This window comes from Pteropus vampyrus, unplaced genomic scaffold (assembly GCF_000151845.1).
Source record: "Pteropus vampyrus isolate Shadow unplaced genomic scaffold, Pvam_2.0 Scaffold44, whole genome shotgun sequence".
NCBI lineage: Eukaryota > Metazoa > Chordata > Mammalia > Chiroptera > Pteropodidae > Pteropus > Pteropus vampyrus.
The window spans coordinates 1,444,913-1,459,756 of NW_011888825.1; the positions used below are offsets into that span (position 1 = coordinate 1,444,913).

Genomic DNA, 14,844 nt, shown 5'->3' on the forward strand with positions numbered 1-14,844 from the left:
AATCCAATGTCATTCACCAACTTCTGAGTGGAAAGTCATTCCTTTGAGTCTCAGTTTCCTTGCCTGCAAAGCAAGAATGAAATGAGATTACATTTGGCTCTAAGTGTGAGGGTTCTCAAAGAAGGTCCCACACACCACTCACACCCCCAACCACCAATCCAGCCGCATACTTCCCTGGCACCCCTGCAAGTCTTCACCAGCATCTCTCCTTAGAGCTTTAGTGACCCCCAATTTTTTCTCAGGCTGCTTCCACCTACCTTGTTTACCTCTCCTTGAAACCACACATCCTAAGAGCTGGAAGGGGTCTTTCAAAGATTCCAGGGCCATTGTACAGATACTGAGACCTGGAGTGCCTGCAGGTGTCATCCAGCTACTTAGTCATTGGACTTGAACTAAAGTGGATTTCACAGCAGAGTAGCGACTCTCAGACTCTGGATATCAGCCCCTGGCGCCAACCCCAGAGAGAGCTTCCTTAGGCTTGGGGTGGGGGTGGGGGGGCAGAAATTTACATTTTAAACAACCTGCCAAAAGCATTTTGGTGTAGGAGGTATAGGCACCATATTTAGGGAAACGCAGCCTAAACTGGGCCCTTTCCTCAGCAATCTCTTATCTCCCAGGACCACGGGCCCAGCAGCTTGCTTTCTATGGCTCTTATTTGATCAGCAGAACAGTCTCGACTATCTCCTTTTCCTATTGGAGGTCCATAGTGGGTAGAGTCTACTTCTAGGACACACCTCTGGGTCCCTTGGATGTGCAGCCTGTGAGGGAGCAGCTATAGGTGAGATGAGCTCTCTGCCAGATGAAGAGTGGTCTAAGTGGGCCGAAGACTCACTGGATGTTGAGCCCCAAACCTAGGGGCTTCCTTTTACCAACACACTTTGACAACTGGACCTAAAACTGTGCACTGCAGGCCCTACACAGACATTGAAAATACGCCCAAAACACCCTTAGCAAGGCAAACCCTGCCCATGCCAGGGACAGAGCAGCCCGCCATAGGGGATCCATGCCAGTAATAACCCAGGTTTGAACTGTGGCCCAGAATATCCAACACCTGCCCCTTCACCATGCTGGGGCTCAGAGACGAGAAGGCTGCAGGGAGAAGGCCTGGAAGAGTGGAAGAAAGTGGGTGGGGGGAGGAGAAGCTGTTAGGAACAGAGACGGGGTAGGGTAGGGGACAAGTCCCTATTTATGTAAGCCGTTTGTAGCTGTGGATTGTAAAACTAGCAGGATTCTCTGGAGTAATTCATAGTGTTTGGACAAGACAAACATTGTTCGGCTTTAAACAAACCTCCAGAAAGGTCAGCCTGGTTCATCCCTTTGCTGCAAGTCGCTGAGACTATCCAGATGATGAGAAAATCAGATCTTAGCTGAGGGGGCCCAGTCAGGAGGCAGTTGTCTCCTGAGCCCTTTGGATCCAGGGCGAGGGTGCCCAGCCCAGGGTGGGTCCTTGGCTCCCGCTGAAAGGGGCTGGCTCCCATTCTGGAGCCAGGAGATGTGAGGTGTATGTGTATCACAGACAGTGAGATTTTGATGATTCTAAGGATCATCCAAGTTCTAGAACAAGGTCAACATGACCTGCAATGTGTGTCTTCTTTATGCGGGTGAAGAATTGATGGGAAATGAATGTTTATGGATGCAGAACCGAATTAGACCCACCAAACCCAAGTCCAGATATGCTACTGGACACCAAGAAATCCCTATTCCTTATATATGGACACATTGACTGGGCCCCTCTGTGTTCATTTAGCAAACATTTTTTGAGTGACTACTATGGGCATATAATAATTAGCAATAAAGATGTCACACCCAGTAATGGGGCCTACAGTATGGCTTATTCTCTCCCTCCCAGTCTTCTTTAAGAAGAGAAACTTCTCACAATTTCATTTCCAGCCACTCTGCCACCACCATTGCCTCTACGAGCCCCCTGGCTAAGACACAACATATCAGTTCCCAGACCAGGCCTGACAGCCAGTAGTATAGTGTTCTATAAGTGTGAGCTGCCGCCATGATTGTGATTATGACTGTGATTGTGACTATGACTGTGATTGTGATTATAGACTTCACTCTTGAGGGATCTACCTGACTCCAAGTTGAAGCAAATATTTTTTACTGATACTTATTATTCATGCTTATTGACTTATTTTTTTATTTTTATTTTACACCTACAGCACCTGGTATTCCTAGACAGTCTCTCATCCAAGTACTAACCAGACCCAACCCTCCTTAGCTTCCAAGATCAGACGAGATGGGGCACGTTCAGGGTGGCATGACTGTAGACTCATTGACTTATTAATTCGTAATAGTAAAGTATTATTAACACCAAGTTCAGTTTTGCTGTACTGCTTGTTGTCATTGCCCTGTACATGATCTTCAATTGCCCAGGGCAGCTTGTCATCCTCTCCAGAGCGTGGTTTCTGTGTGATAATTGTGGTGATGGTAGTGGCATTGGATTAGCTGGTTCCACACAACTTTATAAAAATTGTATTTGTTTAGGGCTTTGGATACTTCAGGGTCTTTCGAATATGCTTTTTTACTCAGTTTTCCTGATATCCATGGAAGACTTGGATGGATGGATGGATGGATGGATGGATGGATGGATGGATGGATGGAAAGAAAGAAGGAAGGAAGAAGGAAGGAAACAAATATTACTATCCACATTTTTCAGAAGAGAAAATTGATGCTTAGAAAAGTAAAATGACTTGCCCACTTTCTTAGTTCAGGCTGCTATAACAGAATGCCATAGACTGGGTGGCTTGAGCAGTAGACATTTCTCACAGTTTTCGAGGCTGGGAAGTCTAAGACCAAGGTGCTGGCCAATTTGGTTCCTGGTGAAGGCTCTCTTCCTGGTTTTCAGGCAGCTGCCTTCTTGCTGTGTTCTCATATGGTAGAAAAAGAAATTATATCTCTCATATCTCTTCTTTAAGGGCTCTAATCCCATCATTGGGGACTAGGGCTTCAACAGTCATTTAGTTCATAGCATCTACTGTCTCACAAGTGTTAAGGTCAGGGCATGTGTATGACTAGAGCACAATCCAAAGAGTCTTCGTGGGCCTTTCCCTCCCTGCCGACCACCTAAGGAGCTCCATGCAAACAGGGCTAGGAACCTGTGCTCCCTGGGAGACCCTATAAGTCAAGTACCCAATGGGAGACTAGGAAGTATCTTTCGAGGTGAGGCCTTGTCCATCCAGCCTGTGTCTAGTTTCTGGCATCATTCTGAGGCTAGCATGGTGGCACTCCTTGGCTGATGTTAGCTTCAATGAGAGAGAGGTCCCCTCCTTCCCCCAAATTCTACTTTCTTTTAAAACTTTATTATGGTTGAATAATTCATGTACTTACCCTATCAGTTTAGAATCAGTGATTCATGTCTGTTTCCACCCTGTACTACCTCTTGGAACTAAGCCCCCTAAATTTTCTCCTTATGTGATGTGCAGACCAGTAATACATTATTTTACTGACATTTCGGAAAAATAAGCTGTTCCACATAGTTGATTTTTATAGTTAACAGAAAATCATTCCTTTAAGTATAGAAACTTTTTGTTGTCATTTTTCATGAAAAAGATTTTTGTCTATCAAAATCATTATTTTTTCCCATGTAAGTCAGCAGGATCAAATATAGCAGGTGTTCCCTAGGTGTGGTTGAATTGGTGAACTGAAACCTATTTCGATGACTCACAGTTGTCTTTAGGAACATTAGCTCCTGAGCAATTCGCTTAGCCTCTCTGCCTCAGTCTCCTCAATTATAAACTGGGGAGCACTGGATAGATGCTCTTTAGGAGCTGCTTCCATGCTTCTCTAACTCCACTGGGCTCTGATACAGTAATGAATCTGCATGTAACCTGTCCTGAGTCCCTAGGTGGTGGTTGAGGTAGATTCTACTGTCAGCTGTCACTTCACAGTGTAATACTGTTCAGCAGTCATCTACTCCCCCAGCATTCTCTCCCTGGATATAGTTCTCTGTGACTCTGGAAGAATAGAAGATGCCTGACCTCAGCTTACAAATATTTCTAAATGAAGAACTTCTGGCTTCTCTGTGGACTGAAGTCCCCTGATATTGTGGCTACTCTTCCCTCAAATGCTCAGGAGACTATTGACTTACTTCTGGAATGTGTTCTGAACCATAAAGGGTGCTGCAACCCTGGCCTCCAGAAAAAGGAGTTCACAGTACCGTAATACAAAGAGCAAGCACTTGGCAAGCTTATGTTGGAGGAGCTAAACTCAGCATTGTGAGAGGTAAGAAACAGTGAGATGTGGCTACTGCTCAAGAGACGAAGGTCCAAAGGAAGACTTCACAAACATTTCAAGACCAGAGTGTTAAGATTCCCTCTTTCTGTTCCTTTCATTTATCCCAAGCTCACCTTTTAAGATTTGCAAGGGATCCTCTTAATTCTAGCATTTCTGAGATGTTGGTGTATTAACTTCCTATGGCCACTGTAACAAACTCTGTTGGCTTAAAACAACAGAAATTTATCCTCTCACAGTTCTGGAGGCCAGAAGTTCAAAACTGCTGTCACTGAACTGATAGCAAATGCTGCACTCCCTCCAGAGGCTCTGGAGGAGAATGAGTTCCTTGTTTCTTCCAGCTTCTGGTGGCTGCCGACATTCCTTGGCTTGTGGCTGTACCACTCTAATTTCTGTCTTCACATGGCCTTCTTTTCTTCTATCCTGTCAGATCTCCCACTGCCACTCTCTGATAAGGACACTTGTGATGGCATTTAGGGCCCACCTAGATACGCCGTGATGATATCCCATCTCAAGATCATTAATTTAATCATGTCTGCAAATACTCTTTTTTGCCATATAAGATAATATTCAGAGATTCCAGGGATTAAGACATAAACACCATGGGAGGGGCATTTTTCAGCCTACAATAGCTGGTGACCACCATCAATTGTCCATAAATCTGTGGTCTTTGATTAATTTTAATGAATTTGTAGTTCACTCCTATTCTGTCAGGCGGTCTGTTAAACACTAGGGATTCAGAGGAAAAAGACACATTTCCTCCCTCAAGAAGCTCATAGATTAGTCAGGAAAATAATACGATATTAAGAGCCAAGGGAAAAAGCAACTCCAGGGCCTTAGAGGTACCGAGGATGGATCCTAAAGAATTCAAATTGCTTATCAATGTCTATAACGTCCTGCATACCCTGACCTGTACCTACCTCTCTGAACATACTTCCTACCACTCTCCTTCTAGCTCACCAAGCCCCCATCAAGCTGGCTTCCTTCCTGTTCCTTACACAAGCCAAGCTCTGCCTCAGGACCTTTGCACCTGCTTTTTCTTTTGCCTGGAATGCATATTCTCAAATACTCCCCCCAATATCCCACAGCTCTTTTCCTCATTCAACTCTGCTCTACTGGATCTTTCCCAGAGACTATCCTCCCCTTTAAAATCCACCTCTCCTGGTTTCTCTGTTTCCTCCTCTGCTTTGTGTTCCTAGTACTTATCATACTTATCATAATCAAGGTGCTTCTGTCTAGGCTATCTCTGGATATTTTGAGATGTGATGACTAGAACTTCTAGATGATCCTAAATGCATCTTTCTGTAAAATTTTTAATTTCTGTTTCCTTTCCTGAGGATGTATTTAGCCCTTTTTGGTCTTATTAGAACTATGGGCTAAAGTTCAAGTAGATTAGAATGGGCTTGTTGGGTAGACTCTTCTAGGGGGAATTTGTAAATGTGAGGAGCCGTTTTTCATTTGTTGTAATGACTGGTGTTGGCCTGGGGTGAAAACTACTCGTATTTAATGGACAGGGATCGGAAATGCTAAATATCCTATAGTGGGCAGGACTGCTCTGCCCAGTGAAGAATTTTCTGATCCTGAATGCCAATAGCACTTCTGTGGAGAAACAATCTTAAGGACACAGTTTGTATTTGAGTCCTAAAATAGTATTTTTCAATCTTAACTGATAATCATTCATCCTATAAGTATTTCAAATTCTCTCTCCTCAAGAGGTTGTGTGAATGCCCTATGGAACACAGGTTTAGCAGAAGGTGCTAAACCTGTGTTCCATAGGGCATTCACACAACCTCTTGAGATCCTCCAATTTACCTCCTTCCTCTTGGCATCACTCCAGTATGACCTCTAAAATTTGAGGTTTCACTAAAGGGACCCCTTCTTCCTATTTTGTCATAATTGTTCAATGAGTTGAGCCGTAGCTCTGGGCTCAGAGGCCCGCTCACTATTTTCTCCACCTAGAGAACCCTCCTTTTATTTGCATCCTTTGTTTCCTACCTCCAAGGCTAGGATTCTATCCATGACAAAGCTTCCCCCTTGGTGCCCCATTTTCTTTATTTTAATAGCTTTCAGGGTGGGACCTTGTCAAAACTTTGTTTGCAAATGAAAATAAATTACATCTGCTGGTTCCCCCTATCCACGGGCATTTCACTCCTTCGAAGAGCTCTGGTAGATTAAAGGATTTGCCGGGATTTGGGGTTTATGTGGCTTCTATGCCCATCTCCTGAATCCTCAGCCAAGAAGACTGCAATAGGGGTGGCCTGCGCTGAAGATGCAGGTAAACAATACTGAGGAAATGGATATATTTCAAGGAAACCTACGGACTATCCAGGCTTGTTCTACTAAGCTCTAAACCCTTCTCCAGAATAGTTATATCATCTGAAATCCTGTCCTGGGATGGATCCCTTGAGCAATCTCCATTAGGCTGATTAGGCGAGCCAGGCTCTAGAAGCCTTGAAATGAGAGGATGCCCCTAATTTTCCAGGGTGAGGGATGTGGAAGCCAGATCTGAGGATTATGAATATTAAAACAACAGCTCTTAACTATCACATATTGAACATCTACTCTGTTCCAGCTTCTTTCTTTTCAGATACATCTTTTTAACGACCCTTACAAACCTATAAGGTAAGTATGATGACCCCATTTCACCGTGAGAAAACTGATGCTAAGATGGGTAAAGCAACTTGCTAAAAGTCATACAGTTGGTAAGTGGTGAATTGGAATTAAGCTTTGCCTAAGTTAAGTTCTTTCCATTTCCTAAAGAAACACAATCAGTCTAGGGTGCACTGACCTTTTTGGAGAGGCCAGATGCTGGGATCACCTCTGCTGCTACAATTTCCAGCCTATGTTGGGAGTCCTAGAAGTCAAATCATTTAATGTCTGTCCTCTTAACCAAACCAGACATGCTCAGAAGTACAGTCAAGCCAGGCCACAGCTCATATTTCTGATAGACCTGACTTCTTTTCCCTGTCTTGAGATGGCTGAGACCCATTTGTGTCAGAAAGGTCATGGCAGCCAAGACCATCTGCCCATAGGTGCTAAGAGCTCCAAACCAGACCATTTTAGCTCAAATCCTTGCTCCTCTATTTACCAGAGATGTGACCTCCGGCAAATTCCTTCTGTGTCTGTTTCCACCTCTGTAAAATGGAGATAATAGTATACTTATCTCATAAGGTCATTATGAGTATTATGAGTTAATGATTGATAAAGTGCTTAGAAGAGTGCTTGACGCAGAGTAAGAATTATGTAAACGCTTAATGTAAAAAGTAAAACCCTTAGTCATGCCCAACATGAAGGCCCCTCAGGTCATCTCATTTCTCCTAAGCCCTTACTCTCTTCCTGTCCTTCTCCCTCACAAACCATTAGCCTGTGCCTTCTGGTGCCTCCATCCCTGGCATATGCGCTTGCCTGCATCCTCACCCTTTTCACCAATTGCTCCACCTGCCTCATGCTTAGCCCACAGCCTTACACCGCGGACACTGCAGCCCCTTCAGTATGGCTGTTCTCCCACACCATACATACCCAATGCCCGAGAAAGGAGAGCTATTCTATTCCTCAGTCCCCAATGTTCCTTTCATCTTCATTTAAAAAAGAACAACACCTTGCTCATCTAAGGCCAGAACCACACAGCTATTCCACCTTCCACATCTCATCCTTGGAATCTCCTCTCCATCGAGGTCATTTCCCTTTCTTTGAAGACACCAGCACCTTGCTCAGTTTTTATCTCTGCATCAAGCCCTGATGCTGGTCCGGAGTGTCTTAAATACCCAGGTGGACAGCCCATCAGGTACCTTGACCTCCTTATCGCCAGTTACCTTCACCTCTGCTTCCCAGCAGAAACCTCCCTCTTGCCCTTAGTGGGCCTCATCATCACCCAGAACTATTCCACTTTTGGAATTCTCCATTCAGACATCTGATTTTGGACCATAATCTCCTCAGTTATTCCCTATCATATCTCTTCTATTTTCCTGAATCCGCTAGACCAGCTCTGTCCGATAGAACTTTCTGTGATGATGGGAATGTTCTTTATTGGCACTATCCATATCAGGGGCAACCGAGGAACTGAGCTTTAAATTTTATTTAATTTTAATTCATTCAAGCTGAAACTGAAATAGCTACATATGGTTACTGGCTATCATATTGAATGGCACAGTTCTAGACCCCAGGCCTCTCCATTTCCTCTTCCGTCCATGTCTTGTCTTCATTTCCTTCTCTCTTTAGCTTTGTCTTCATGGTTCGTCACATCAGCCACGCTCTTCCCCTCGCTCTTCTGTCTCACCTCCTGGAACGAACCCTAAACTCTAGATTAATCCAACTGTTCTGCTTTTTCTAGGTCTATACAGGGGGCTATTGAGCATTGCTGGGGGGAGGGGAGTCCCGTGACTTTGCTGGCATGCATTCTTTCTCATAGATGGTCACCAACTTCAATAGGACCTTTATCTGCCCAGCAAACATTCTCTTTTCTGTAATGACCCAATCGAGCCTTCTCCCCTGTCTTCAAACCACCAATGCTCCCACCTGTTCGCTCACTCTCAGCAGGTGGTGTTCACTTCTTGTTCCATTGAAACAAGAGAAGCTTTCAGGCCACCTGACCACCAGTTCTACAAGGCTTATTTTATCTGCTCCAACCTTTTTCCTCCTTGTTCCTTCCTATCAACATTCAGGCATGTTTAAATAGCCTTATCTTATAAGCAACAATAATAAATCCCAATCTTCACTCAATCCCATGTCACCTTCCTGCTATCACCCTATCTCTTTCCTACCACTTGTTTTCACACTTCTTGAAAGTTGTCTACACTCACTATCTCCATTTTCTCACCTCCCATCCACTCCATAACCTAAGGCGGTCTGGCTTCTGTCCCCACCACTCCTCTATCACTGCTAGTCAAGGTCACCAATGCCTTCCTTGTAGTTTAATCCAAAGAACTCCTTTCAGATCTTATCTTGACCTTGAAGGCATGTGACACTGCTCACTGCCCCTCCTTCCCTGAAACTTGTATTGGTTTCTAGGACACATGAGTCTCCTATTTTCCTCCTGTTCTGGCTACTGCTAAGTTTTCTTGAAACTGCCACAACCAATTCATGGGGTGATCACTGGGCTTTAGGTAAAGCTGGGTGCCAAGAATGGCAGCTCCCCCTCTTGACACATTTCTTGCAGAAACACCTGGGAATTTGCTTTCTCACCCAAGAGTCACAATGTTGTGTTTTGAACTCCAGTTTGTACCATGGATCCCGCTGCTTAGAGCCTGACATGGCCTTTGTGGGTATGTATTTATAACCCCCACTTTGAGAAGCTCTCACAACACTTGGACATCTGTTTTTTTCATTTGTCCCCTCAAAAGGTAGTATGCTTTAGGAAGGGACACTGACAAATTAGAGGGCATTGGGAGAGTCTGCGGAGTACTAAGAAAACAATGTCCTATGAGAAATCTTTTAAAAAACTGGAAACATTTTGCCTAGAAGAGATAAAACTGAGGGATGATAGAGGGCTGATTTCAAAGTTTGTAGAGGCAGAACCTTGGTCTGGGCTACTGTGTGAGGTTGAAATTGGACCAAGTGTACAAGAACAGGGAGGTGAGTTTGAAAGGAGGTAGACAGGTTATACTGTATCCCAGAATTTTCCAAACCTCCAAGATACATGGTAAGATAATCCTGCTGCCACCAGGAACTGCTAAAGAAGATAAACTTAGGCCTAAGTGACCACAATAAATGCGGAAAGCCCTTCCCCCCGACTCCCCTCCTGAAGACCACTGGCCTAAGCTCAGCTGGCGGCGTAGAATAGCTGCACTCCAGAGAGAGCGATTTCAAACTTGCTGCCATGCAAGATCCATCAAAGCTCTGTGGACAGAAACAACAGCAGGAGGAAGACCTGGAAAGCACTGGGTGATCCAGTCCTGCATATACCCCAAAATAGAACCAAGTGGACTGGGTGGTGAGCTGGGCACCCTGATTTGCCTCTTTCAGCCTCCTTTTCAGAATGTCTTTCCCTGTGTTTTGGTGCGATGCCATCAGCTTATAATGTGGGCCCCACAGAGCTCACTGCTATGACTATTAGGGGGATGTTCTTCTAGAGGGTGATTGCTTATTACTTCACACTGTGTTCCCTTTATGAGGCCCCCCAGGAGAAATTCCTGTCTGATTTTAGTACCAAGAATAGTTGTAATTCTCTTGAGTAATAGGTCTGTTTTTATCTCATGGACACTGGGAATTGTGTAACTGACATGGTCTCCTTTTCATTTTGGCTTCGGGGAAAGTGTAGGGACAAATTTGTGGCCCACCCACAGGAGGTGAATAGGGCGTTCCAGGGTGCATTTTAGCTTTATTCCCATCTCTACTTAGTCTTCCCTCTTGTTTTTAATTTCTTCTCTTAGTTTTCCTTCTTATTTTACTATAAAAAATGGAGAACATACAAGCAAAAATAAATAAAAATCATTTCTAATCTCACTATCCAGAGATAACCACAATTAACAATGTTGTCTTTGTGAAATACTTTTTTAAACAAATAAAAGCATCTGTGCATAGTGTTCTTTGGGGCATAGTGTTTCGTAATTAACTTTTTTTCATTCTATTACTTTATTAATTAAATTTAAATTTCTATAAAGACCTAGCAATTTAATACTAAGAACTAACATTTCTACATCCGCTTACTATGTGCCTAGCTTTATGTATATTTAAATATACATAGATGTGAAAGTATACTCATGTAGATTATAATATATACATATTATAAGCTATAATATTGATATGTTAACTCGTTTGATGCTCACAACCCTATGAGGTAGATATTATTGTTCCCCTTTTACAAATAAGGAGAACAATGCACAGAAAGATGCAAAACTTGCCAGCATCACACTCTGGCTCCTAACTGCTATAGTGCCTTTCATATCAGTGGGATTTCACAGTCCACAGTAGTTAAACATTTCATTTATCTCCTTTCACCTCACTTCTAATTCGTTATTTTCCCGTGTTTTAAGTACCCCCGTAAGTCACCTGAAATCCTCTTTGTCACAAGGTAAGGCATAAATAACCAGTGTAGTGAGTGGTGACGGCACAAGAAGGCAAAGCTAAAGTGCTACCCCAGGGGAGAAGATGGATCCCAGTGGAATGGACTTATTTCCTTGGGCTGTGAACTGCCATGCCTGGAAGAGCAGACTTGGGTGGCTGTCTCGCAGGCAGGCCAGGAAAGGTGTTCTTCCAAGGAGACTGAGCTGGGCCAGACAAGCCCTCAAGCTCCTTCTTAGTGCCTCAAGTTTATGAAAATGCCAATAAGACAAAATGAGGCACTTAATGGAGCTAATGCAGCAAGTCAGCGTTGAGCCAGAACCAGGACCCTGGGCTTTCGATCCAGATCTATTGCTAGTAACAAACCAACAGAAATTTAGTTCCAAACTCTCAGCCCAGCGCATTCTTTCCCCCACAGCTCTTTGGCTCCGGCTGCTAGAAGGTCAAAGGATGCTGTCACTGTCCTCAGTCTTTTTGTTAAGGTGGCAGAGAATGAGGCATAGAGGAGAAGCTGAGTGGCCCCTAGGATGCCCATGAGACTATAATTGGGTGGGAATACCCATCTGACAAATACGAGGAGAGGAAGGAGCCCAAGTTTCTTTTCCTGGATTTGATGTTTACTAGCTGGGAGATCTTGGGCAAGTTTCTTCACCTCCTGAGACCTCAGTGTTATCTGCAAAAAAGAGTTAATACCTATTTTGCTAAGCTGCTAAGGGGCTCTCATGAGATAGTATCGGGTATAGGACCCCTTAACGTGAGCCAGGAAGAAGTACCTATAAGCCTGTCCCAGGGGATTTGGGTAGGCCTAGGCATCCCCCAGCCTAAGACTCCGCAGACCTGTGCCTAGGGGCCGTCCGGCTTCTTTCTCCTTCATCTCCAGCCCACCACAGCTCCCCCAGCGTGAAAAGCCGCGTTCCAGATAGATAGGCCCAAGCGCAAATTGACAACTGGGGGAGGGGGAGAGGAGAGTATTGAAGAGCAGGCCCTTCTCTCCAGACCCCAGGGGCTTCGGGCAGGAGGGGTGAGGCAGCAGAGGTTACATCCCCCTCCTTTTTCTCATGACCCCAGGCTGTTTGCCCACAAGGGCACAGCCTGTACGCGGTGCCACCGGGCCCATCAGGCTGGGTTAGAGGAAGGCCCGACCTCCGCGTAGCAAAGAAAACAAACACAGATGTGTTTAGATGGGATCAGGAGGGAGAAAATCGCCCCCTCCCGCCAGCCTGTGCGCTGCCCGAGGCGTGGGGGCCGGCGGAAACCTGCGGGGCTCTACCGAGCGCGCGGGGCCGGCGCGAGGCTGACAGTCCCCGGTCCGCCCCTCCTCCCTCTATGGGGTGCGTGCGGGCCCAGCCCCCTCTCCGGGGTTTCCCCGGGCGCTCTTCTCGCTTTCTCTTTGTCTCTGCTTCTCTTTCTCGGGCTCCCCGGTTCCCACTCGCTCACGCTCTCGCTCTCTCCGCGTCCCCGGCCGGTTCCCTTTAACTTTCTTCTTTCCCGGGGTGAAAACTTTGCTCGCGAGCAGGCTGCTGCTCGCCGACGTTATTGGCCGGCGCCCCGCCCGGCGGCCCCGCCCCCCGCCCCCGCGCTCCCCTCCGCCCCCCACTCTCCGCGCGAGTGGTAGTGGCGGCGGCGGCGGAGCCTTCGGGGGCGTGCGTGCGTGTGTGTGAGTGCGCGCCAGCGAGCGTGAGTGTGTGTGAGCCCCGGGCGCGGGCTGGGCAGGACTGCGACCGCGGCGGGAGCTGCGGGAGCCGGGCGGCCGCGTCGTCACTCGGGCGAGAGAGGCGGCGGCGGCAGCCTGGCCAGGGCTGGGGCTGGGACAGCTGCGGCCGCGCGGGGCATGGAGCTGGCAAGCCCGCGCTGAGGCAGGACGCGCCTGCTAGCAGCGAGCGAGTGGCTCTCCTCATCCGGCGTTTGGGCTCCCCGGCCCGGGCTGCGCAAACTTTTCTTTCTCTTTTGCCCTCTGCAGAGGTAAAGTTCCAAATGCGGACTCTCCGCCGGGGACGCGATCTGGGGGAGCAGGGAGGGACCCCCAGGCTGCGGGAGAAAGGGGCGCGGGCCATGCAGGGTTGGGGGGCTCCACACTCTGCTGCGTCCAAGACTTGGGGTGCTAGGCGGGCTGGCTGCGGACGGGCAGACGGGCGCGGGCATGTCCCTCGGGCGGCGTGGAGGCGGTGGTGGCTTGGAAGCCGAGCGTTCGCCCGCGGCCCCTGCTTGCAGCTCGGTCGGGAAGAAGCGCCGGCAGTGCGGGTTTGGGGGCCCCAGGATTCGCCTGCCCCCGGGACTTTGGGGAGCAAGGCAGGCATCGGCCGCGGGGTTGGTGCCGAGGAAGCCGGCCGTTCGCCGGCGTTCCTCCTCTCCGCTCCGCCGTGGGGTGGAGGGCGCGGGGCGGGCTGGCTGAGCGCAGCTCCCCTCTCTCCGCAGGCGCCTTCTGCGGTGGCGGACCGACTCCTCGGCGCGGCGGGGCCGGGGCAAGCTGGACGCAGCATGATGCGTGCAGTGTGGGAGGCGCTGGCGGCGCTGGCAGCAGTGGCGTGCCTGGTGGGCGCGGTGCGCGGCGGGCCCGGGCTCAGCATGTTCGCGGGCCAGGCGGCGCAGCCCGACCCGTGCTCCGACGAGAACAGCCACCCGCGCCGCTGCATCCCTGACTTTGTCAACGCGGCCTTCGGCAAGGATGTGCGCGTGTCCAGCACCTGCGGCCGGCCGCCGGCGCGCTACTGCGTGGTGAGCGAGCGCGGCGAGGAGCGGTTGCGCTCCTGCCATCTCTGCAACGCGTCGGACCCCAAGAAGGCGCACCCGCCAGCCTTCCTCACGGATCTCAACAACCCGCACAACCTGACGTGCTGGCAGTCCGAGAACTATCTGCAGTTCCCGCACAACGTCACGCTCACGCTGTCGCTCGGCAAGAAGTTCGAGGTGACCTACGTGAGCCTGCAGTTCTGCTCGCCACGGCCCGAGTCCATGGCCATCTACAAGTCCATGGACTACGGGCGCACGTGGGTGCCCTTCCAGTTCTACTCCACGCAGTGCCGCAAGATGTACAACCGGCCGCACCGCGCGCCCATCACCAAGCAGAATGAGCAGGAGGCCGTGTGCACGGACTCTCACACTGACATGCGCCCGCTCTCCGGCGGCCTTATCGCCTTCAGCACGCTGGACGGGCGGCCCTCCGCTCACGACTTCGACAACTCGCCAGTGCTGCAGGACTGGGTCACGGCCACCGACATTCGCGTGGCCTTCAGCCGCCTGCACACGTTCGGCGACGAGAACGAGGACGACTCGGAGCTGGCGCGCGACTCGTACTTCTACGCAGTGTCAGACCTGCAGGTGGGCGGCCGCTGCAAGTGCAACGGCCATGCGGCCCGCTGCGTGCGCGACCGAGACGACAGCCTGGTGTGCGACTGCAGGCACAACACAGCGGGTCCTGAGTGTGACCGCTGCAAGCCCTTCCACTACGACCGGCCCTGGCAGCGCGCCACCGCCCGCGAGGCCAACGAGTGCGTGGGTGAGTGGAGCGCCGCGGAGACGCGGGCGGCGGGCGGCGGGCGGGGTCGAGGGCCGCTGCTCCTGGGCCTCACAGCTGCGGGTTCTCCGCAGCGCGGGCGGCGGCCGCGC

The 14,844-nt window shown here is 48.9% G+C and overlaps 1 protein-coding gene, 1 long non-coding RNA gene and 1 pseudogene across 2 annotated transcripts in view; 1 reads left to right on the forward strand and 2 right to left on the reverse strand.

Annotated features, from left to right (window-relative positions):
* The window catches only part of LOC111738850, a 14,520-nt gene extending 3,646 nt beyond the window's left edge, over window positions 1-10,874 (reverse strand). The window contains exons 1-2 of the long non-coding RNA XR_002779993.1: window positions 10,863-10,874; window positions 8,690-8,692 (exon numbers count right to left, since the gene is read on the reverse strand). This is a non-coding gene — a long non-coding RNA (uncharacterized LOC111738850). The remainder of the gene's footprint in view (window positions 1-8,689; window positions 8,693-10,862) is intronic.
* LOC111738865 lies at window positions 2,160-2,278 on the reverse strand (annotated as a pseudogene).
* A 1,990-nt stretch (window positions 10,875-12,864) lies between the features above and the next one.
* NTN1 (netrin 1) overlaps window positions 12,865-14,844 on the forward strand; it is a 159,193-nt gene continuing 157,213 nt past the window's right edge. Inside the window, exons 1-2 of the mRNA XM_011359119.2 lie at window positions 12,865-13,200; window positions 13,654-14,734. Coding sequence (XP_011357421.1) covers window positions 13,717-14,734 — 1,018 coding nt within the window. The 5' untranslated portion in view covers window positions 12,865-13,200; window positions 13,654-13,716. The remainder of the gene's footprint in view (window positions 13,201-13,653; window positions 14,735-14,844) is intronic.